Below are 22017 nucleotides of genomic sequence, written 5' to 3'. Positions count from 1 at the left end.
TAAACAAACTTTTAAAATACGAATTTATTTTTAAAATAAACTCATTATGTATTAACATGAGTAATATATTTCTGTGGGAAACAACCATATTTTCCAAAACAAAACAATTTTTCATGAGAATAGTGGCATTGTTTTACATTTTTTCCAAATTTCCTTAATGTCTGGCATAACAGAAGACAACTAGATTCTCATTTCTGCCTCTGTATTCAATCTGTTGTAATATATTATTTTGATGTGTGAAGAAAATCTGGCCTTACACAGATAAGTGGTTAGAAGGGGGAGGAATGAAGAATATTTTAATAGACTTTTCAGATAATTGAGGATATTCTTCTTTGATGGCACACCAAAACTCAAGAAGTGGTGGTTTCCTTTTTTTTTTTTTTTTCTCTCCAAAGCCCTAGTACATAGTTGTATATCCTAGTTGTATGTCATTCTGGTTCTTCTAAGTGGGATGTCACCACAGCATGGCTTGATGAGTGGTGGGTAGGTCCACGCCCAGGATCTGAACCTGCGAACCCTGGGACACCAAAGCAGAGTGTGTGAACTTAACCACACGGCCATGGGGCCAGCCCCAAGAGGTGGTGGTTTCTTAACGGTTAGTTGCAATGTGAAATCTAATGACATATCAATGAATTTGTTTGTACTCAGTTACATTGAAATCCATTGGGCTGTCTCCTATTAGGATGGATCTTTTGCTCATGGATGATTTTGCAACATCGTATATCAGTCATTTGGAAAATATGAGTTCACTAAGATTTTCAAGCTCTTTCAAATGTTGACATATTTCATCTTAAAATACTTTAAAAAGTCATGTTCATTAATATCACCACTCTTCTTATGAGAAATCTTTAAGTTTTGGGAAGGTGTCAAGCTTTTGGTGGTGGATACAAGTCTTCCCAAATTCTAATTTCCACTTAAGAGCTTGAATTTTATCATTGACAACCTTGGCAATTGAAGTGATGGGCTCACTTCTTTCATTTTCAAGAAAATGCCTTCCAAATACCTAACTCTGAATAATTATAGTATATCTAAGTTTTCTATGTGCACTTCCCATCTCATCACACAGAATATTCACAAGACATGTACTTAGGGTTCAAGATTTAATACAGTTAGTAATTTTTACAGCTTCATCATTCTTAAGTAAAACTGACTCACTATTTGAGTGTCGCAGAGAAGATTGCAATGACTCCTAGAATGGGCATTGCTCTGCCTTGCTTTGTCTACCCGTTATGCAAATATTAACACAATGAAAAAGGCAAATAATGTCTTATTATTATGATGAAAATTGTTTTAGCTTCACAGATTCCTGAAAGAGGTTCAGGGACCACATTTTGAGAACTTCTACTCCGTTTGATTTCTCAGGAAGGGCTCATGGGAGCAATATTCCCTGAGGTCTTATGCATTCCTAACAGTTTATCAGTGGCCTTTATACTTGAAAAATCCATTTTTCTGAGAATAAAACTCATGGCTCACATTTTCTTGTGGTGAATGTCTTAAATTGTCTCCGTCGTCTAGCATAAGTATGTTGTTGAAAAGTCTAAAGACAATTTGATTTTGTTTCTCTTCTAAGGGCCTTTGGTTTTTTGCCTGAATGCCTAAAGGGTTTTTTTTCTTTAGAGTACAGTAATTTTAATAAAAGACTGTTTCTTCTGAGTCAGTTTTCCTAGGTGCATGGTACACCCTTTCAGTATGTAATTTCAAGTCTTTTTTTTTACTTTCAGAAGAGTTTTCTTGTAGTTTTTAGTATTTGTTCATTTCCAAATTCTGTTGCTTAGTTCTTTGTCTTCAGGGTCTTCTATTATGCATATGTTGAGTCTTTTCTATTTACCTTGTTTATATGTCACTTTCTCTTGAATTCTTTTTGCCTTTTCCACCAGTTTTTTATTTTTTAAAATTTCCTCCTTTTCATCCTCTCTTTCTTGTAAAGTGCAATCTGTTGTGTTTATTCATTCTGTGTTCCTTCAATCTTCTTGTTTTGTTTATTAAACTTCTTGAAATGTTTTCTTTTCTAATTCTTTCCTAAGTTCTGTCACCTCTGCTTTTGAGTCACACTGATTTTTCATATATTCCTTATTTCTTTTTTTAATTGAGGTATAATTTACATATAACATCGTATTATTTCAGGTGTAAAACATAAAGATTTGATATTTGTATATTTTGCAAAACGATCACCACAGTAAGTCTAGTTAACATCTGTCAGCATACATAGTTACAGGTTTTTTTTCTTGTGATTAGGACTTTCAAGATCTACTCTCTCAGCAACTTTCAAATGTGCAATACCGTATTATTATTAGCTGTGGTCGCCGTGCTGTACACTGCATCCCCAGGACTTGTTTATTTTATAACTGGAAGTTTGTACCTTTTGACCCCCTTCACTCATTTGCCCGTCTCCCATCCCCACCTCTGGCTCTACCTATCCATTCTCTGAATCTGAGCTTGGTTTTTGTTGTTTGTTTGTATTGGATTCCACATATCAGTAAGATCTTACGGCATTTGTCTTCTCTGCCTTGACTTATTTCACTTAGCATAATGCCCTCAAGCTCCATCCATGTTGTTGCAATCAGCAAGATTTCATTCCATGTACTCTTTGTTTCTTTTACATAAAGCTGCTTCAGTTTTGTGGACAAATCTTTCTGGCATTCCTTGATGGACTGGAGAGATGTTATTCTGCTCCTGATTCTCCTTTTTTCTTATGATAATTGTGTGTGGGTTTCAACCATGATTCTTTTAAATTATTTATTTCGACTAGAAATCTGTGTTCCTGAACTTCGGAGGCATGAGGGGCGGGGACGAGTTCAGGACATTTTTTGCAGTTTCATGACTCTAGAGCTCCCTCTTCTGTTGTTATTGTGAAGTGTTCAAAAAATTGGCCTTGTCCTTAGATTGTTTTGTCTGCGTTCCCCTCCTTCACTGTTATCTGGATCTTCTCTTTACCCCTATTAATCCTATCTATTAAATTTGGAATTCACTCCCATAAATTTCTACACAGTTCTGGGTCCTGACCTGAGCGGCCCTGCGAAGTGGGCTACGACAGGTCATAGGGCTGGTCAGCTCCCTCCCTTCAGACCTCACAATGTACCCTACGCTGTGTGCAGGCCCCCTCGTAGTCTGAGCTCCTCTCACACTGGCCTGGCGCAGTTTCCAGTGGGTGTCTGTTGGTGTTTCTGAGGTTCTCCTGTTCTTGGGTCCAATAGATACCCGATGCTTCTCTCTTCCTCCTGATACCACATGGTTTTGTAGCTTTGGGAGGTCTGCCCCACATGCTCGTGCTTTGGGGTTTGCATATAGCTTGTAGATATAGTTTTTTTGGTACCTGATGTCTATAGTTTTTTGCTCTCCTAGCTGTTCTGCCTGTTTTTATCAGAGGGAATTTGGAGGGGTTAAAAATTATGTGGCTGTTATACAGGTTTCCAATTCTGTCCTTCCCACAATTCTAAACAATACTTTTTTTCCCCCTCAAATTACTTCTTTGTTTTTAAAATAATATATTGAGGTGAAAGTCAAATGACATAAATTAACCATTTTAAAGTGAACAATTCAGTGACAGTGAGAACATCCTAAATGCTGCCCTTCGCATCGCTGCAAGCTGGCACCCCGTGCCGTAAGCACTCCCTCCCCCACGCCCCTCCCCAGCCCCCGGCAGCCACCAACCTTTGTTCTGTCCAGTACTTAGATTTTTGAGTTAAAGTTAAATTATACCGGCTGGAGTCAGCGTTGTCACGGGGCTCTGCATTCCGCACAGCCAGCCTATGCTCACAGCGGGTATTTCCAGTCTTTAAAGCACAGTCGCCTCTTTCTCCGTGAACGTATATTTCAGTGTATACAAATGACTTGCTTCTCTTACCTTTAAGTTGTAAAATTTCTCTGAAGATAACACGTCCCTTTGATACCCTGGGTATTTAACTTTGCTCAATCAGAAAGAGGGTTTTCAAACTGTTGGCAGTCTATTAGCAGACTATTGTTTTTCCACCCTAAAATCTGTTTATTGAAAGAGTGTACACGTCAAAATCTATTAGGTTGTTTTATTGTTGTAAAATATAACATAAAAATTGCCATTTTAACCATTTTTAAGTGTACAATTCAGTGGCATTAATTACATTCACAATGCTGTGTAACCATCACCACTATTTCCAAAATTATCACTCCAAATAGAAACTTTGTACCCATTAAGTAATAACTCCCTATTCCCCCCACCACACTCCCATGAATCATAGAATATTTTAAATTAAAAAATATATTAGTGTTTTATTGAGCTAAAATATTATGATTAATATAGGATAAAGAATAATCAAATGTAAAAATCATAGTAATTGTGGATACCTAGTCAGAAATAATCATAAGACAATATTAAGTAGTGGGAATTGTAATTTTTACCTTTTTTTCCCTTATGTGGGGCAAAAGAAAACAAACTATTTGCCTGTAGGTGTCAGGACTCAGACTTCCTTTTTACTCTGTTCTTGATTTCATTTGCAAAAAAAATAGATTAGCAAGGGTGAGAAAGAATGGATAGTCGCAGCTAGAAGAAGAGGAAGGTACTGGATGCGGAGGTATCTTTTTATTTTTTCGTTTGCGTTCAAAATAGTTGGCATCATTGTGAAATTTCAGTTGTATATTATTTCTTGTCTGTCCCCACATAGGTGGTCCCCTTCACCCCCTGTGCTCACCCCCCACCCCCTTCCTCTGGTAACCACTGAACTGTTTTCTTTGTCCATGTGTTTGTTTATATTCCACATATGAGTGAAATCATCTGGTGTTTGTCTTTCTCAGTCTGGCTTATTTCGCTTAGCATAATTCCTTCCAGGTGCATCCATGTTATTGCAAATGGGATGATTTTTGTCTTTTTTTTCTGGCTGAGTGGTATTCCATTGTATGTATATACCACATCTTTATCCAATCATCAGTCGATGGGCACTTGGATTGTTTCCATGTCTTGGCTATTGTGAATAGTGTTGCAATGAACATAGTGGTGCATATGTTACTTTGGATTGTTGATTTCAAGTTGTTTGGGTAGGCACCCAGTAGTGGGATACCTGGGTCATATGGTATTTCTATTTTTAGTTTTTTGATGACTCTCCATACTGTTTTCCATACTGTTTACACCAGTTTGCATTCCCACCAGCAGTGTATGAGGGTTCCCTTCCCTCCACACCCTCTCCAACATTTGTTATTTTTAGTCTTAGTGATTATAGCCATTTTAACAGGTGTAAGATGGTATCTTAGTGTAGTTTTGATTTGCATTTCCCTGATGATTAGTGATGTTAAACATCTTTTTTTGTGTTTATTGGCCATGTGTATGTCTTCTTTGGAAAAATGTTCATATCCTCTGCCCATTTTTTGATCAGGCTGTTTGTTTTTTTGTTGTTCAGTTGTGTGAGTTCCTTATATGTAATGGAGATTAACCCCTTATCTCGGATATATGATTTGCAAAACTTTTGTCCCAATTGGTGGGTTGTCTTTTTGTTTTGATTCTAGTTTCTTTTGCATTGCAGAAGCTCTTTAGTCTGATGAAGTGCCACTTGTTTATTTTTTCCTTTGTTTCCTGTGTCTGAGAAGACATGGTATTCGAAAAGATCTTTTTAAGTTCACTGTCAAAGAGTGTGCTGCCTATATTATCTTCCAGAAGGAGTTTTATGGTTTCAGGATGTATCTTAAAGTCTTTGATCCATTTTGAGTTTATTTTTGTGTATGGTGTGAGATAATGGTCTGTTTTAATTCTTTTGCATGTTACTGTCCAGTTTTCCCAACACCATTTATTTTTTTTTAATTTTTATTTATTTTTAATTTTTTTTATTAAGGTTAGGAAAGTTAACATCCTTGTGAAATTACAGTTGTACATCATTATTAGTCATGTTGTAGGTACACCACTTCACCCCTAGTGCCCTCCCCCCACCCCCCTTTCCCCTGGCAACCACCGATCAGTTCTCTTTGTCCATATGTTAACTGCCACCTATGAGTGGAGTCATACAGAGTTCGTCTTTCTCTCGCGGGCTTATTTCACTCAACATGATACCCTCAAGGTCTATCCGTGTTGTTGTGAATAGGACGACTTTGTACTTTTTTATGGCTGAGTAGTATTCCATTGTATATATATACCACATCTTCTTTATCCAATGATCAGTTGCTGGGCACTTAGGTTGGTTCCATGACTTGGCTATTGTGAATAATGCTGCGATGAACATAGGGGTGCCTGGAACTTTTGGAATTGCTGATTTCAGGTTCTTAGGATAGATACCCAGTAGTGGGATGGCTGGGTCATAAGGTCTTTCTATTCTTAACTTTTTGAGGAATCTCCATACTGTTTTCCATAGTGGCTGCACCAGTTTGCATTCCCACCAACAGTGTATGAGGGTTCCCTTTTCTCCACAGCCTCTCCAACATTTGTCACTCTTGGTTTTGGATAGTTTTGCCATTCTAACAGGTGTAATGTGATATCTTAGTGTAGTTTTGATTTGCATTTCCCTGATGATTAGTGATGATGAGCATCTTTTCATGTGTCTATTGGCCATCCGTATATCTTCTTTGGAGAAATGTCTGTTCATGTCCTCTGCCCATTTTGTAATTGGGTTGTTTGATTTTTTATTGTTGAGTTGTGTGAGTTCTTTGTATATTATGGAGATTAACCCTTTGTCGGATAAATAACTTGTGAATATTTTTTCCCAATTAGTGGGCTGTTTTTTTGTTTCAATCCTGTCCAACACCATTTATTAAAGAGACTGTCTTTTCTCCATTGTATGTTCTTGGCACCTTTGTTGAAGATTAGCTGTCCATAGATGTGCAGTTTTATTTCTGGACTTTTCAGTTCTGTTCCATTGATCTGTGTGTCTGTTTCTGTACCAGTACCATGCTGTTTTGATCACTATGACTTTGTAGTACATTTTGAAGTCAGGGATTCTGATGCCACGAGCTTCATTCTTTTTTCTCAGTATTGCTTTAGCAATTTGGGGTCTTTGGTTGCCCCATATGAATTTTAGGATTCTTTGCTCTATTTCTGTGAAGAGTGTCATTGGGATTCTGATTGGGATTGCATTGAATCTGTAGATTGCTTTAAGTAGTATGGACATTTAACTATGTTTATTCTTCCAATCCATGTGCATGAAATCTCTTTCCATCTCTTTATTTTTATCTATTCCTTTCAATAATGTCTTATAGTTTTCATTGTATAAGTCCTTTATCTCCTTAGTTAAATTTATTCCTCGGTACTTTATTCTTTTGATTGCAATTATAAATAGGATTGTATTCTTGAGTTGTCTTTCTGTAAGTTCGTTATCAGAGTACAGAAATGCAACTGATTTTTGTAAGTTGATTTTGTACCCTGCAATTTTACTGTAGTTGTTAATTATTTCTAACAGTTTTCTGATGGATTCTTTAGGGTTTTCTATATATAAGATCATGTCATCTGCAACCAGTGAGAGTTTCGTTTCTTCACTCCCAATTTAGATTCCTTTTATTCCTTTCTCTTGCTTAATTGCTCTGGCCAACACATCCAGTACTATATTGAATAAGAGTGGTGAGAGTGGGCATCCTTGTGTTGTTCCTGTTCTCAGAGGGATGGTGTTCAGTTTTTCCCCATTGAGTATGATGTTGGCTGTGGGTTTGTCATATATGGCCTTTATTATGTTGAGGTAATTTCCTTCTATACCCATTTTGTTGTGAGTTTTCATCATAAATCGCTGTTGGATCTTGTCAAATGCTTTCTCTGCATCTATTGAGATGATCATGTGGTTTTTATTCCTCATTTTGTTAATGTGGTGTATCACGTTCATTTGCAGATGTTCAACCATCCCTGTGTCCCTGGTATAAATCCCACCTGATCATGATGTATGATTTTTTTAATGTATTGCTGTATTCAGGTTGCCAATATTTTGTTGAAGATTTTTGCATCTATGTTCATCAGCGATATTGGCCTGTAGTTTTCCTTTTTTGTGTTGTCCTTGTCAGGCTTTGGTATCAGAGTGATTTTGGCCTTGTAGAATGTTTTAGGAAGCATGCCATCTTCCCTAAGTTTTTGGAATAGCTTGAGAAGGACAGGTATTAAATCCTCTCTGAAAGTTTGGTAGAATTCCCCAGGGAAGCCATCTGGTCCTGGGCTTTTGTTCTTTGAGATGATTTTAATTACTGTTTCAATCTCTTTACTTGTGATTGGTCTATTCAGATTCTCTATTTCTTCTTGATTCAGCTTTGGGAGGTTGTAAGTGTCTAAGAATTTATCCATTTCTTCTAGATTGTCCAGTTTGTTGCCATATAGTTTTTCATAATATTCTCTTATAATCCATTGTATTGCTGTGGTATCCATTGTTATTTCTCCTCTTTCGTTTCTAATTTTATTTATCTGAGCTTTCTCTCTTTTTTTCTTTGTAAGTCTGGCTAGGGGTTTGTCAATTTTATTTATCTTCTCAAAGAACCAGTTCTTTGTTTCATTGATCCTTTCTACTGCCTTTTTTGTTTCAATAGCATTTATTTCTGCTCTGATTTTTATTATTTCTCTCCTTCTGCCGCCTTTGGGCTTTGTTTGTTCTTTTTCTAATTCAGTTAGGTGTAGTTTGAGATTGCTTATTTGGGCTTTTTCTTGTTTGTTAAGGTGAGCCTGTATTGCGATGAATTTCCCTCTTAATACAGCTTTTGCTGCATCCCATATGAGCTAGTACGGTGTGTTTTCATTTTCATTTGTCTCCAGATATTTTTTTATTTCTCCTTTATAATTTCTTCAATGATCCATTGCTCGTTCAATAGCATGTTGTTTAGTCTCCACATCCTTGTGCCTCTCTCAGCCTTTTTCTTGTAATTAATTTCTAGCTTTATAGCATTGTGATCAGAAAAGATGCTTGTTATTATTTCAATCTTCTTAAATTTATTGAGGCTTGCCTTGTTTCACAACATATGGTCTATTCTTGAGAATGTTCTGTGTGCACTTGAGAAGAATGTGTATTCTGCTGTTTTTGGATGGAGTGTTCTATATATGTCTATTAAGTCCAACTGGTTTAGCATTTCATTTACTTCCACTGTTTCCTGGTTGATTTTCTGTCTGGATGATCTGTCCATTGACGTGAGTGGAGTGTTGAGGTCCCCTACTATTATTGTGTTATTATTAATATTGCCTTTTAGGTTTGTTAATAGTTGCTTTATGTAGTTTGGTGCTCCTATATTGGGTGCATAGATATTTATGTGTTATTTGTTCTTGATGGAATGTCCCTTTGATCATTATATACTGCCCCTCTTTGTCTATCTTTACCTGTCTTATCTTGAAGTCTATTTTGTCTGATATAAGTATGGCAACACCTGCTTTCTTTTGTTTGCCATTAGCTTGCAGTGTCATCTTCCATCCCTTCACTGTGAGCCTGTGTTTGTCATTGGAGGTGAGATGTGTTTCCTGGAGGCAGCATATTGTTAGGTCTTGTTCTTTAATCCATCCCTCCACTCTGTGTCTTTTTATTGGAGAATTCAATCCGTTTATGTTTAGGGTGATTATTGACATATGAGGGCTTAGTGCTGCCATTTTATCACTCGCTATCCAGTTCTCCTGCATTTCCTTTGTTTCTCATCCTGTGTATTTTGGTCTACCAATCAAGTTATGTAGTTTTTATGTTGTGTTTCTTTGTTTTCTCTTTATTTATTATTTGTGTCTCTGTTCTGCTTTTGTGTTTAGTGGTTACCTTGAGGTTTGTATTCAAAATCTTCGTGGATAAGATAGTCCCTTTCCTGATGGCCTCTAATTTCCTTAGACTAAACTGATTCAGTCCCTTTCCTCTTCCCCTCCTAAGTTGTTTTTCTTACATCTTATTCCATCTTGTGTTTTGAGTTTGTGGTTAAAATGACAAGATTATCTTTGTTTTTGGTGTTTTCCTTCCCTTTGTCTTTAATGCTATACTTGAGTATTTGCTATCCTGCTCTGATTCTGTCTACCTATTCATCTCCTTACTCTGTGCTTTGTAACCCCTTTCTCCCCTTTTTTTTTCCAGGTATGAGGACCTTCTTGAAGATTTCTTGTAGAGGGGGTCTCGTGGCTACAAACTCCCTTAGCTTATGTTTGTCTGGGAAAGTTTCTATTTCTCCATCATATCTGAAGGATATTTTCGCAGGATAGAGTATTCTTGGCTGAAAGTTTTTGTCCTTCAAAGGTTTGCATATGTCATTCCAGTCTCTCCTAGCTTGTAATGTTTCTGCAGAGAAATCCACTGAAAGCATGATGGGGGTTCCTTTTTAGGTTATTTTCTTCTGCCCTGCTGCCCTTAGTATTCTGTCTTTGTCATTCCGTTTTGCCAGTTTTGCTACTATATGCCTTGAAGTAGGTCTTTTTACATTGACATATTTAGGAGATCTGGCAGCCTCTTCCACATGTATTTCCTTCTCTAGGTTTGGGAAGTTCTCTGCTACTATTTCTTTGAACAAGCTTTCTACTCCATTCTCCTTCTCTCCTCCTTCTTGAATACCTATAATTCTTATGTTTCATTTCCTAACTGAGTTGGATATTTCTCAGAGACTTTCTTCATTTCTTATTAGTCTTAATTCTGTCTCCTCCTCTATCTGGAGTATTTCAACATGTCTATCTTCGATTATGCTGATACACTCCTCTCTGGTGTCCGCTCAAGCATTCAGGAATCCGTATTTTGTTTTATCTCTTCCATTGTGTCTTTCATCTCTAATATTTCTGATTGATTCTTCTTTATAGTTTCAATCTCTTTTGTGAAGTAGCTCCTGAACTCGTGGAATTGTTTCTCTACATTCTCTTTTACTTCGTTGAGTTTTTTGATGATAGATGTTTTGAATTCTTTGTCATTTAGATTACATATTTCTTTGTCCTCAGGATTGATTTCTGTGTACTTGTCATTTTCTCTCTGGTCTGGAGATTCAATATAATGTTTGATATTTCTAGAGGGAGTGGCCCTGTTTTTTCGCATCCTGGAGTTATTTGGTCGCAGTTCCCACCTATCATCACTGGTTGGGGGTCAGGAGCCATGTGTTCTGAGCCCTGTGCCTTCAGCCAAGATCCCAGGGGCTGGAGCTGGGCTGAGCAGGTCGGGGGAGGGATGCTTTCTCCTGTGTGCTCTCAGGATTTTCTCCCTCTGCTCTTGCTATCTGCTCTCCTGTGGTGTTGGCTTGATAAGGTCACTCCCTGTGAAAGCTTTCGCCCTGTAGAGGGCTTCCCTCTAGGCTGCAAGGGCTCTCGGGTGTCCTTGATGATCCCACAAACGAATGTCCCTTCCCCCGTTCCTTCCCTCTCGGAGGCCTCCTGCGGTCCTGGATCACAGTCTATTAGGGCAGGGAGGGAAGTTTTCTCTTACCCCATTCCACCTCCTCTGCGGGGGGCTCCCGCCTCTCCACCCTCCCATCGTGTGGCTGCATGGATCTCTCCAATGTTTTTTGTGTTGTGTTTGGATGTCCTCTGTTGGAGTATGAATGTCCTTCTCGTTGTATATTGGAAGGGAAAGATTACTGGCAAAGCTCACTTACCATGATGCTGATGTCACTCCCCCGAGGTGTCTTTTCACAAACTTGAAAACTATGGGAAGAAACCTTTTCTTTCACATGATCACCAGACAACCTTGAGTTTAAGTCTGGGCCTCTCCACTTAAAGGTTATACGACCTCTTGCAGGTCACTTCTCTAGGCTTGCTTTCCCCATCTGTGAAACAAGAGCAGTGAGAGAGTGAATTAATAGAGGAATGGAATCATAAATGTGTCATAAATATAACAGAGGAATGGAATCATACATGGATCACAAATGTAATCGAGGAATGGATCATAAATGTAATAGAGGTATGGAACCACAAATGGGAAGCGCTTAGCACAGGCCTGTCTGGAGAGAGTAAGGCTTGGTGAATGTGAGTGAGTGCTGTTTCCACACTCTGCTTAACTTCCTTTTGTGAAATAGCCCTATGGCACCTAGTTTGAGAATCCCTACTCTTCCTCACCAGGACAGGTTGGGCTAGGCTTTGGCCTGCAGGAGTAGTCCCATCTTTTATTATTATTATTATTGAGGTATAATTGACATAGAACATTATATTAGTTACAGGTGTACAACATAATGATTTGACATTTGTATATATTGTGAAATGACCACCACAATAAGCTGGCTAACATCTGAGTAGTCACATCTGATGAACCTGATTAGAAGTAGGTGCTCATCTCCCTGTGGAATTGACTGTCTGGCTCTCTAGTTCCAAGCAGGGAATCTTCAGAGTCTTCCTTAGTATCCTCCCGGGATGATTAAGATTCTGGAGCCAGGAAATGCTCTGTATGTAAGGATTATTCTCTTGATCTTAGCTCTCAGAGAAAATCACTCTTAAAGTATATATTCTGGAGTACGGGATACCTGTTAGGGACTTGAAAAGAGTACAGGATCATACTGCAGTGGGGAGCGGGAGGGTGCTAAAGCTGATACAGCTCTTTTGGAGGGCAATTTGGAAAAAAGTATCAAAATCTAAAACATGTATACTCTTTGATTCAGAAATCCCACCTCTATTAATCTCTCCTGAGAACAATATCAACATGGCTGCACAAACCTACATAGAAAAAGAGATAGCATTGTTTCTAGTAACAAGAATTGAAGTGTTCATCTTTGGGGGTGGTTAAACCAAGTGTAGGTCTTCCATCGAGTGGAATCATCTTTGTGAGTGCAGAGCAATGGTGAAAGGTGTGCTTGATATCTTGTTATGTCAAAAGAGCGAGTTACAGAATCACCTGTAAAACTGTTTTGAAAATGCCATGTTTGCGTACACATGTAGGGGTATGTAGGATGTGAAGTTAGGTAAGGGAATTAGAGGTAAGAGTAGGCGAGATGCCAGGCTGCTTCACTTCCGCTTTCCTCCATGACCTCTTCTTGGAACAGCTTGTCCTTCCTGATCTTCCTGAGTAAAATAACATGCATGCCATCCAATTTGTTTGTAAATTTTAATTTAACAGGCCCTCCCCAAATTGGAACATATCTTTCAAAAGAGCATTTTTAACTAGAATATTTATCCTTCAAAGTTCATTTCCCCACAAAAAAGTGTTGTGCACAGTGATTAGATTCTTAGGCCAGCCAACAAAATCCTACTTAACCCAAACATCCCTCCCATAAATTTAAAAATGCTAGTAATTTAAAAATCAACCCAAACAAGAAGACTCTTATCCATGTTTCCTTAATGCCGGGATTTGAGGGAAAGTGTTCATCTCTCAATAACTGTTTATTGAGTGCTGGCTGTTCCTGGCCCTCTTGATGCCTCCTTCTTCAAAAGATGTGCTTTTTTCCCCCTGGGAGATACCGACTCAGTTTGCCGCCCAGTGGGGGGCTCAGGGGTGGTTCAGGAGGTAAGCTCTGGTGGGGTCAGCTGGGTCCTGTCCACAGAGATCCTGCAGCCGACCAGCCCGGTGTCCCTTGCTGTGGGCAGCGCCCTGTGCACCCGCCTCAGACACGCAGCAGGCATGTCAACAGCCCGGCTTTGGTGCTGGCTGTGCCTGGCGAGGGATGATGCAAACCTCCCGCAGGCTACCGGTAGCCTTGCTGTGGAGCCAGGTGTTTTCACCAAGTGTTTAAGGTGTAAAATGAGAGCCTCCGATACAAGAAAAGGGGAAATGGGTATAGATTCTGTCTGAGAGGAGAATGCGTTCTCACGGTCATCTGGTCCCTGCTGAAAGATGACTTTGCAGATGTCAACATGGGCTTGGGCCCATTTGGCAAAATACCTCGTGGAGTGTTGTTCCCGCCGCTTGCTTCATGGAGTGGCTTTGTTCTGTTGTTTGAACATACCTGGTGTGCCTGATCGTGCCTGAGCAGCAAGGCCTGATGAGACATGACACACTAAATTTGGTTGTGTCTGGGTGTGTGGCAAAGCAAGGATAGGCCGCTTGTGATCCCCCCCCCCAGTGAGTCAGGCACAGGAAGGGAGCCTAGTCACGTCTCCCCCACACCCATGCCCTCGGCTGGCCTCCTGGCGGGCACCCCACCACACCCGTCCCAGGCCCCTGTGCTCCGTGCTGCTGTGGCCTTCTCTGTGCTGGCAGGGCTTACTCCTACAGACTCCTTTCCAAAGACAACATCATTTGAAAGTTACTTTCTCCACAGGGATGACATTCCATCTCTGTGATCAGAGCAGTTAGAGAAAGGCTTTTTAAATTTTCCTCCAAATAGTAGGCTTTCATAGCTTGAAGTCATTTTGTTTTTATTTATGATTGAATGATGGTGATTTTCATAAGCTACCATACTCTTCCAAGTTCTTCGGCTAAGCGTCCCTGAAAAGAGAGAGAACTGAAAAATCGGCTCCGTCTGCAATCTGAAACAGAAGATGGCTCGAAAGAAACAATGGTGAAATGGAGTCAGAGTGTCGATTTTGTTTCCCTCTGTTCACTGCGTCCTTCCTTGTTCAACATAGCCATCAGAAAAACTTTGTAGCCCAAACCACTCAAAAGATGATACTTATCCCAAGAAGGAATGAGAGGCTGATATTTGAAGTTTGCTTCAGGGGAAACTCCGACTATTCAGTTAGAACCAAGACTTGATTTTTCTGATTTGGGGAAATTCTTTCTATTGCAGATCTCTCAAAGGCCTTGGTTCTAACAGAAATCGGTCCCAAACGTGACCCTGCTACTCTGAAATTGTTCCTGGGCAACATGGAGAGGTTACTCCACGCCAAAGCTCATGGGTACGAACTTCAGTTCCTGGAAAACCCGGGGCCAAGGGAGTGTGCCAGATACTCAGATCTTGCTGACAGCTCCCCAGGGACTGAAAGAGGAAGAGATCTCCCATGTGATAGGAGCAGAAGGAGCACATTACCCTCCATGCTGAGGCCCAGGAGAGCACGTGATACTTTGTCATCCAGTATGATAGCTCGTACAGGCCAGCTGTTAGGAAATGGACAGGGGACCTTTGTTCCTTTCCGAGCAGCACTTTGAGAAGCCAAGGAACTGATCTCAAACCACCCAGCCAGCAAATCCTGTGTGCTTAGAGCCCTGCATGAATGACGTTACTGCAGAAGCACTTGGACAGGAAATATCAACCCAGGTCCAAGTGAATCTGCTTCATCGCCATCCTCCCTCTAGGTCTGTGCCGAAACTCCTAGCCACACGAGGTGATTTCAATTTCAGGTAGTTACAGTTCAACAGAGTTAAAATTGAGTTGTTCAGTTGCACTAGCCACATTTCAAGGGCCCGATGGCCATAGGTTGCTAGTAGCTACCACAGTGCGGAACGTTTCCATCATTGCAGAAAGTTCTGTTGGACAGTGCTGCTCTAGACAGTAAGTTCAGAATCTAGAGCTTGTCGGTAGAAGCCCTGTGGCTCATTTTTAATTATTGAGAATGGCCAGCAGAGGGGGTGACTTTGGATGAAGTCAGTGCACACGCCTTTTAAGAGAAATCCGACTTACGCGTTGCCACTCACACACGCATTTGCTCTCTTCCCTCTCCCGCAGGGTCCGAGTGATTGGGAGCTCCACCCTGGCGCTCTGCCACCTGGCCTCAGGGGCCGCAGACGCCTATTACCAGTTTGGCCTGCACTGCTGGGACCTGGCTGCTGCCACAGTCATCATCAGAGAAGCGGGTGGCATCGTGATGGACACTTCAGGTGAGCTCCTCTGACCTTTGGCCCACTCTCTGTCCCCAGGGATGCAACAGCAGAGACAAGACTTAGGGACGCCACCAGACTGAGTGTCTCCCACTTCCTTGGAGTCTCTACTGATAAGAAACCGTGCAAGGGCATCAGAAAGCAGCAGGCCACTGCCAGACGTCTCCTTCCCACCCTTCCTGCCTTCCTGCTCTAGGCTTCAACGCGTGAAAACAGACCCTAAGATCAGGATATGTGACCGGATGGGAAGAGCACCACCGCTTTCCTTTATATAACATTTGACAGTTTTCTAAGTGCACACACATTTTGTCCCCACAAACTCTGATGAGACAGGTAGAGCAGGCGGAGTGCTCCCCAATCCACAATGAAGCTGTAGGAGATGGATCTGAAAGGTGACCTGTTCTGCTTCAAGGTCATTGCCTGCCAGTGGCTGACCCCACGGGGGCGAATCCGGTGGCATCTCTGTCCGCGGGTGTGTCCACTTAGCTTCAGGCTGACCACTCATCTGACGTTGAGGATAAGAGTCAGGGACTGGGGGAGTCCTTTTAGGTTCCGTTCTCTCCCAGCTTTTAGTCCCAAGCTTGTTAGTGGAAGCACCGTGGCTGCCTTTTAACTACTGGGGATATACAATGGGTCTTCTATCATTTGATTTCTACTTTTTTCCTCTTTCTCCTCTAGTAGCCTTAACTGAGCTGCTAGAAAGGTATAAAAATGAAGAGGCAGCCTGGAGTGGCAAGGCCAGGCAGACCAGTTTCACTTTAAAAACGTGTCCAACACTGGCTCTGACCACTTGGGCATGCGTGCGTGCACAGAGGGCTCCAGCAATTAGTCCTGTTTATACCCCCGGGAGGACGTGGGGCTTCATCCTCCCCCAACAGTCAGCTACCAGGTCCCGAGAGCAGCCGCATTAGGTTGCTAGGAGCTGATCAGAAAGGCCGACTCCCAGCCCCACCCAGACAGACCTGTTGCGTCAGGACCTCCATCTCACGGGATCCCTGGTGCCACCCATGTAGTGTAGGGTTTGAGAACTGCCCTCCCCTATCCTGGTCTAACTGATCATTCGAGTCTCAGTCCTGAACATTGGACCTTAAACTACATTCTCCTGGCACCGCCTCAAGATGGCACTGGTTCTGTGGAGCCTCAGCTGTACTCATCCTGGGGCAGAGCAGACACTGAACGGGCCCACCGCTCTCTGACCAGGCTCACGGCTAGACCACTCTCTTTGTTCCAGGCTCAAGCATGGCCTGAGCTTTGTTCTCCTTGGAATGTGCGTGTGCTGAGTTCTTTTTGGGATTGTTCCGCCCTGTCCAGTGACCGAGGTACCCTCTCCCCCTCTTTGTCTTCAGGTGGACCTCTCGACCTCATGTCTTGCAGAGTGGTTGCTGCGGGCACCCGAGAAATGGCAACGCTCATAGCTCGGGCCTTACAAACAATTAACTATGGGCGGGACGATGAGAAGTGAAAGGGAGCAGACGACAGAGAATGCCGACCCAGGCCCGGGCCCTCCCGGAACGTGAAGCTGGCGGCCTTGAGCAGCCTGTCCTCAGGTGTCTCGCACGTTCCTAACCCCCAGGGAATGCTGTGCTGAAGTGTGTGGCTCTCTGGTTAAATCCACGCTCTCACCGGGACTGGGTGTTTAGCTGGTTTCTCTCTTTACTCTCACATGGCCTTTTTCAGGTTAGTACAAGCTCTATCAGGGCCAAAACCCGAATCTCATATGACGTATGTATTGATAGTTCAGTCTCAATTTTTCCTTTTCCAGAATGCAAATCTCAGGTAATAAGGCTTTAGAACTGCTCATAAAGCAGACTTGTTCTCAGGCCCTCCCCCTGGTACTTCACAATGCAATAAATCAAAATAATGGCAATCTACTTATCCGTTTCCCTCCGTAATTGTGTCACCTTTCCCCCCACTCAAATAACCGTAAAATCCAGAGCCACAGATCTAGGCTCCTTGGGAAGGTTTGCATATTACAGCCCAAAGTTGACAGTCTTGCCTCTGTCTGCTGCCTTTGATAAGCACTGTGAAAATGACTCAGTAAGTAGCATGTTAGTATTTAAAATCCAAGACATGGTCAGAATGAAGAAAAACAAATCTGAAATGCTATTGTTTTGTGATCAGTTTAATGAAGAGAAATTTTAAAGTATTTTCTGGGCCTTATTTTTTTGCTCTGTAGGAGGCAGAATTATATATAAGAATAATTCCAGTGAGGATATTCACTGACTGGCCACAGGTATTTTTTCTGAAGCTTAAGAATCAGGAAAGTCTTAAGACAGAAAATTCCAACCCACTCTTAACTTTTTCTCTCATGTTCCTAATTTGCCATCAACAACAACAAATATGGAGTATTTGGGAGCCTCTCCTCTGCTGTCTCTGGCTCCTAACCTCAGAGGTTGCCTGTACGATAACCCCAGACACTTTCACCAGACTGTGCCCCGCAAGAGTCATTGGCAAGCCCCTGGCTAACCCGCAAGGCCTGCCCTCTCTGGACACGAGGGGCCTCCAAATCCTTTCACCGTGAACTCTCCCACACCACCCACCTCTCGCAGGGCGAGCCACACGTGGGGCCCAGCTCATGCAGACGGTGGACCCCAGAGAGCGATGCCACAGAGGATTATTCCCTTTGGGAGTAAATTACCTGGATACCTTACCTCCACTTCCCTTTGGGTTATTAGTTGATAAATTTGCTCTCTAAAGGAAGTTCCTTTTCTGATCTGAACGGGGTGAGCAGGTGAACTTCCCCCAGTGGGCGCACAGTTCTAGGGTCCAGACGTGTGAGGACTGAGGTCTCCCTTGGGTCTCCCACAGTGCAGTGCACATGGGCCTCCACTTTTGATACCTACAGGCAGATGGCAGACCGCCTGTGGAGCCACAGAACTTCAGGCTCAGGGGGCCTTAGCGGCCACACGATGCTGCTGCCACCCCTTGGCACCTCAAGTCTCCTCTATATCCCGCCTCAGTGTCCAGCCTCTTGTTGATCCCTAGAAGGACTGCACCGGTCCTCCAGAGACCACCCACCCACACCAAGACCCCTCAGATCATTAGAATGCTCTACCTATGTTGAGCCAAAGTGTGTCCCTTACAGCTTCCATCTCCACTCTAATTTTCACCTGTAGGTCTGTGAATAACTAAGCAAGGCTTCTTCCATCTAATGGTGTTTGAGCATAAACATGTGTCTCGTCCTTTTCCATTTCTCCAGGTGAAGTAGCTCTGGTTCCCTCCCTGAGCCCCCAGGGTTGGTCCCTTCACCCAGATGTGTCTTCTAGACTCAGGTTTGGTCTGATCATCCGTCACTGCCCTTCCTCTGATCAGCCACTCCGAGCTCCCGTTTGTTGTCTGGTTGTGCACACCACCCTGTGGAGACGCGTGAGTCATGAGAGCCCTGTTGTGCACAGCTGTTAACCCACCCTCCAGCAAGTGCCCCAGCCCAGCTGGGTTGTCAGACCCTCCGTGGGCCTGTTAGTTTGTCAGTGCTGAATTTCACCGCATCAGCTTTAGCTCACAGCCGCAGCCTGTCTGGATTTGGGAATTCTGATTCTTTCTTCCAGTATGGTGTCAGCCTCTGGAAGCTTTTTAGCTACATATTGGCTTAGCCTGCCATCAAGAGCTTTTATTCAAATCATGGGGAAAAAATGTTGGCTTGGATCAAAATAAGCCCAGAATCCTTGAGCACCTCACTCACCTCTTCCAGGTTCTCGTGATTCTGTTAATCACCGCTCAGAGGGGCCGTTCACACAGTTTTCAGTACATCTAACTGTAGTATCAGCTGGCAGACGGTTCTCTCCACAGGGCTGCGTAAGATCTTGCCACACATCTTGCTGAATTCTAGATTCATAGAGCTTTGGTGTCTAATACATTAGCCACCAGCTACATGGGGCTATTTCAAGTTAAATTGATTAAATTCCATTTAAAACCCAGTTCCTCAGTCACACTAGCCACCTTTCAAGTACTCAGTACCCACATCCGGCTAGTGGCTACCATACTGGACAGTGCAGATAAAGTGCAGATATCCCCAGCATCTCAGAAAGTTCTACTGGATCACATACACATTCTTCAGTAATCTATTCTAAGATCTGGATTTAGTTTATACATAACACTCCAACTTCTATTTTATGGAATCTGCATTCTTCCCTGGTGTTTGGAAACCAGAACAATCCTGGTCAGTCTCCAGTCTCCCCAGGCTCCCTGGACAGTCTTGCCTACAGGGTGGCTCCCAGGTCACCACTGTGTGATGCGCTTGGGGTGTGTGCGCAGGATGGAGAGGCTAACCCAAGGCCAGAGCAGAGCCAGAGCAAGGTAAGTTACCAGCTATGTTATTACAAAAGTGGAACCAGATTAGAATCCTAGAATTGCAGATAATTAATTCTATGAATCTATGATAAGGGCAACCTTAAAGGGAAAGCCTCACAAACAGGGAAGGAGGTGGGGACAACTGTGCCTTGGGGATGGGAAGGGTGGGTGAGTTGGATGCTGGAATACTAGCCCCAGGTCTTGTTTAGAACTGGCTGGAAGATCTGCCTCTTCCCCCTGGGTGGCTTCGCTGCATGGTTCCCTGAGCACCAGCTGGAGGCCGGCCCACTGCTGCAGTCCGGAGAGCGCTGACTTTGCAGTCAACAAACCTCATTCCAACTCAGGCTTCCTTCACCCGGGCCTCAGATGCCACCCTGAAAACTGCAGGTGATGCCTCCCTCCCAGGGTTGTTAAGGGGACTGCCTGGCGTGTACAAAGGGCCCAGCTGCCACTGACACTCAGTGCATACCAGCTCGTCACCAGCATCCAGAACCTTCCACGTCAGAGCTTCCCCTGGGTGACTAAGAGCCAGGATCTCTCATGTGCACAGCTGCAAATCCTGGCTCCTAGTTTGGTGCACATTCAGGACACTTTGAAATGGGTGATCAACAAATGCTAAATGAAGAGAACCAATTTGATCAGCCAGAGATTAGCAGATACATTTTTTTTCTGAATTCTGTTTATGTGAAAATATTATGACAACATTAATATTTTGTTTCCCCATAATGCCAGTGGACTGGCACTCTTTATCTGTCACATAGAAAGGTACACCAGCGTCAGCAGTCCTGTATCTGGAGAGCTTTGAGGGAACCTACTTGTGAGAGTGAAGATACCGTGAAATGAAGCTTAAGGAAGCCTTGAAACCCACATGTACTGGAAGGAAAAAAGAAAGTTAAAGAAAAGCATAACCAAAATATTATGGTAAAAATTACATCATTTTGAACACAAATTAATATCTTTTAGGCCTACATTTGCAACTTTGAAAACATTGTTGTGGATTATTGAGCATAAATTTCCAATGCTTAAAGATTCCAAGGAACAGGTACACAAGTGTGGGCAGCACCCCGAACAAGTGTCAGAATCCTGGTTCTGTGCTCAAGTCCCAGCTCTATACTAATTCGCCATGTGACCTTGGGCCATCATTTAAGGAAACTGAGGACCCAATCAGTACCTATAACATTTGCACATTACAGGTCTCCAGAGCTCTTTGCAGATTCTGTTCCCTGAGCCTGTGAACCTGGTAGATACCTGCCTTGCCAGAGTCCTGGTAGGAAGAGAGAGGAAGTGTGTATTTTCCAGCTGTGATAGTAAATACATTTTGTTTTCAAATTAACTGGATTTTTTGCACATTCCCATAGGTTCACTTTAGAGTGAGCGCTGTGTCTTATCACATTTTGTAATAATTTTGTCCTTGAAGAAATAGAAGCTACCCAGCGTCTGACCAGCCTGCAGAAAACCCCAGGCCGCTCGGAGCTCTGTCCTCACGGGCCAAGTACCCCGGCCTTTCCCAGCTACTGATGGTTCCAGAAGCACAGCGACAGTCATCTTGGAGGAAACTGTGTTTTCTTTCATCTCTGGAAATAGCTTGATTTGTCATTTTATTGCTTTGTCTGCATTAATTTTGTTTAATGGGACTTTTTCATAATAATATGGCTTTTTTTAATGAGATTTTAAAATATATGCTCAAGTTTTGCCAAATTGCTGATTATCCTTTTAGGTTTAGATTTGCAAGTTTTTATTTTCTCAGAATACACTCAAACAGCTCTTCTGAGGATATATGCAATTGCACAAGAAATTCCTTACATTCTTCAACATGCATTTTGAGGTGTAATGCTCACTAATCATGTAGTGTCTTTTAGTTCTGAAATGGTTATGGAGGTTTTCTTCAAAGAAATAACTCCCCGCAGGAAAAGCCTCTCAGAGGGCCCAGAGGGCAGCAGGAGACCCTGAGGACACAGCTTAAATAATGGCTGCAGGTGCCACAGGCCTTCTCACGCGTCCACGTGTGTTTGCGTCTCTCGAGTTCGCTCAGTCTTTGACAGTCTGAAGCTGACATTGGTAAGCTTTTGGCCTGAGCATTATCACTGCCCCTTCGGGAGAAGCAGAGACCCTCTGGGGACCAGGGGGGTGTCCGAGACCCCGAGGTTGGAGGCCAGGCCAGGGCACAGAGCACAGGCCACTGTGGAACCTT

At 42.5% G+C, this 22017-nt stretch overlaps 1 protein-coding gene and 1 long non-coding RNA gene across 3 annotated transcripts in view; both read left to right on the top strand.

Moving 5' to 3' along the window:
- The window catches only part of IMPA2 (inositol monophosphatase 2), a 52208-nt gene extending 34801 nt beyond the window's left edge, over positions 1 to 17407 (top strand). For both annotated transcript variants that reach the window (XM_023648245.2, XM_070220682.1), the window contains exons 6-8: positions 14509 to 14617; positions 15385 to 15536; positions 16883 to 17407. In XM_023648245.2, coding sequence (XP_023504013.1) covers positions 14509 to 14617; positions 15385 to 15536; positions 16883 to 16998 — 377 coding nt within the window. In that variant the 3' untranslated portion in view covers positions 16999 to 17407. The remainder of the gene's footprint in view (positions 1 to 14508; positions 14618 to 15384; positions 15537 to 16882) is intronic.
- A 1328-nt stretch (positions 17408 to 18735) lies between these two features.
- Positions 18736 to 21524, top strand: LOC138915249 (uncharacterized). Its single transcript, XR_011420934.1, has 5 exons — positions 18736 to 18902; positions 19686 to 19832; positions 20036 to 20213; positions 20559 to 20747; positions 21244 to 21524. It is a non-coding gene; the product is annotated as an uncharacterized lncRNA (long non-coding RNA).
- Positions 21525 to 22017: the final 493 nt, after the last annotated feature.

Source organism: Equus caballus, chromosome 8 (assembly GCF_041296265.1).
Source record: "Equus caballus isolate H_3958 breed thoroughbred chromosome 8, TB-T2T, whole genome shotgun sequence".
NCBI classification, from domain to species: domain Eukaryota; kingdom Metazoa; phylum Chordata; class Mammalia; order Perissodactyla; family Equidae; genus Equus; species Equus caballus.
Note: the sequence above shows the minus strand (reverse complement) of the source record. Positions and strands in the feature narration are given on the sequence as shown.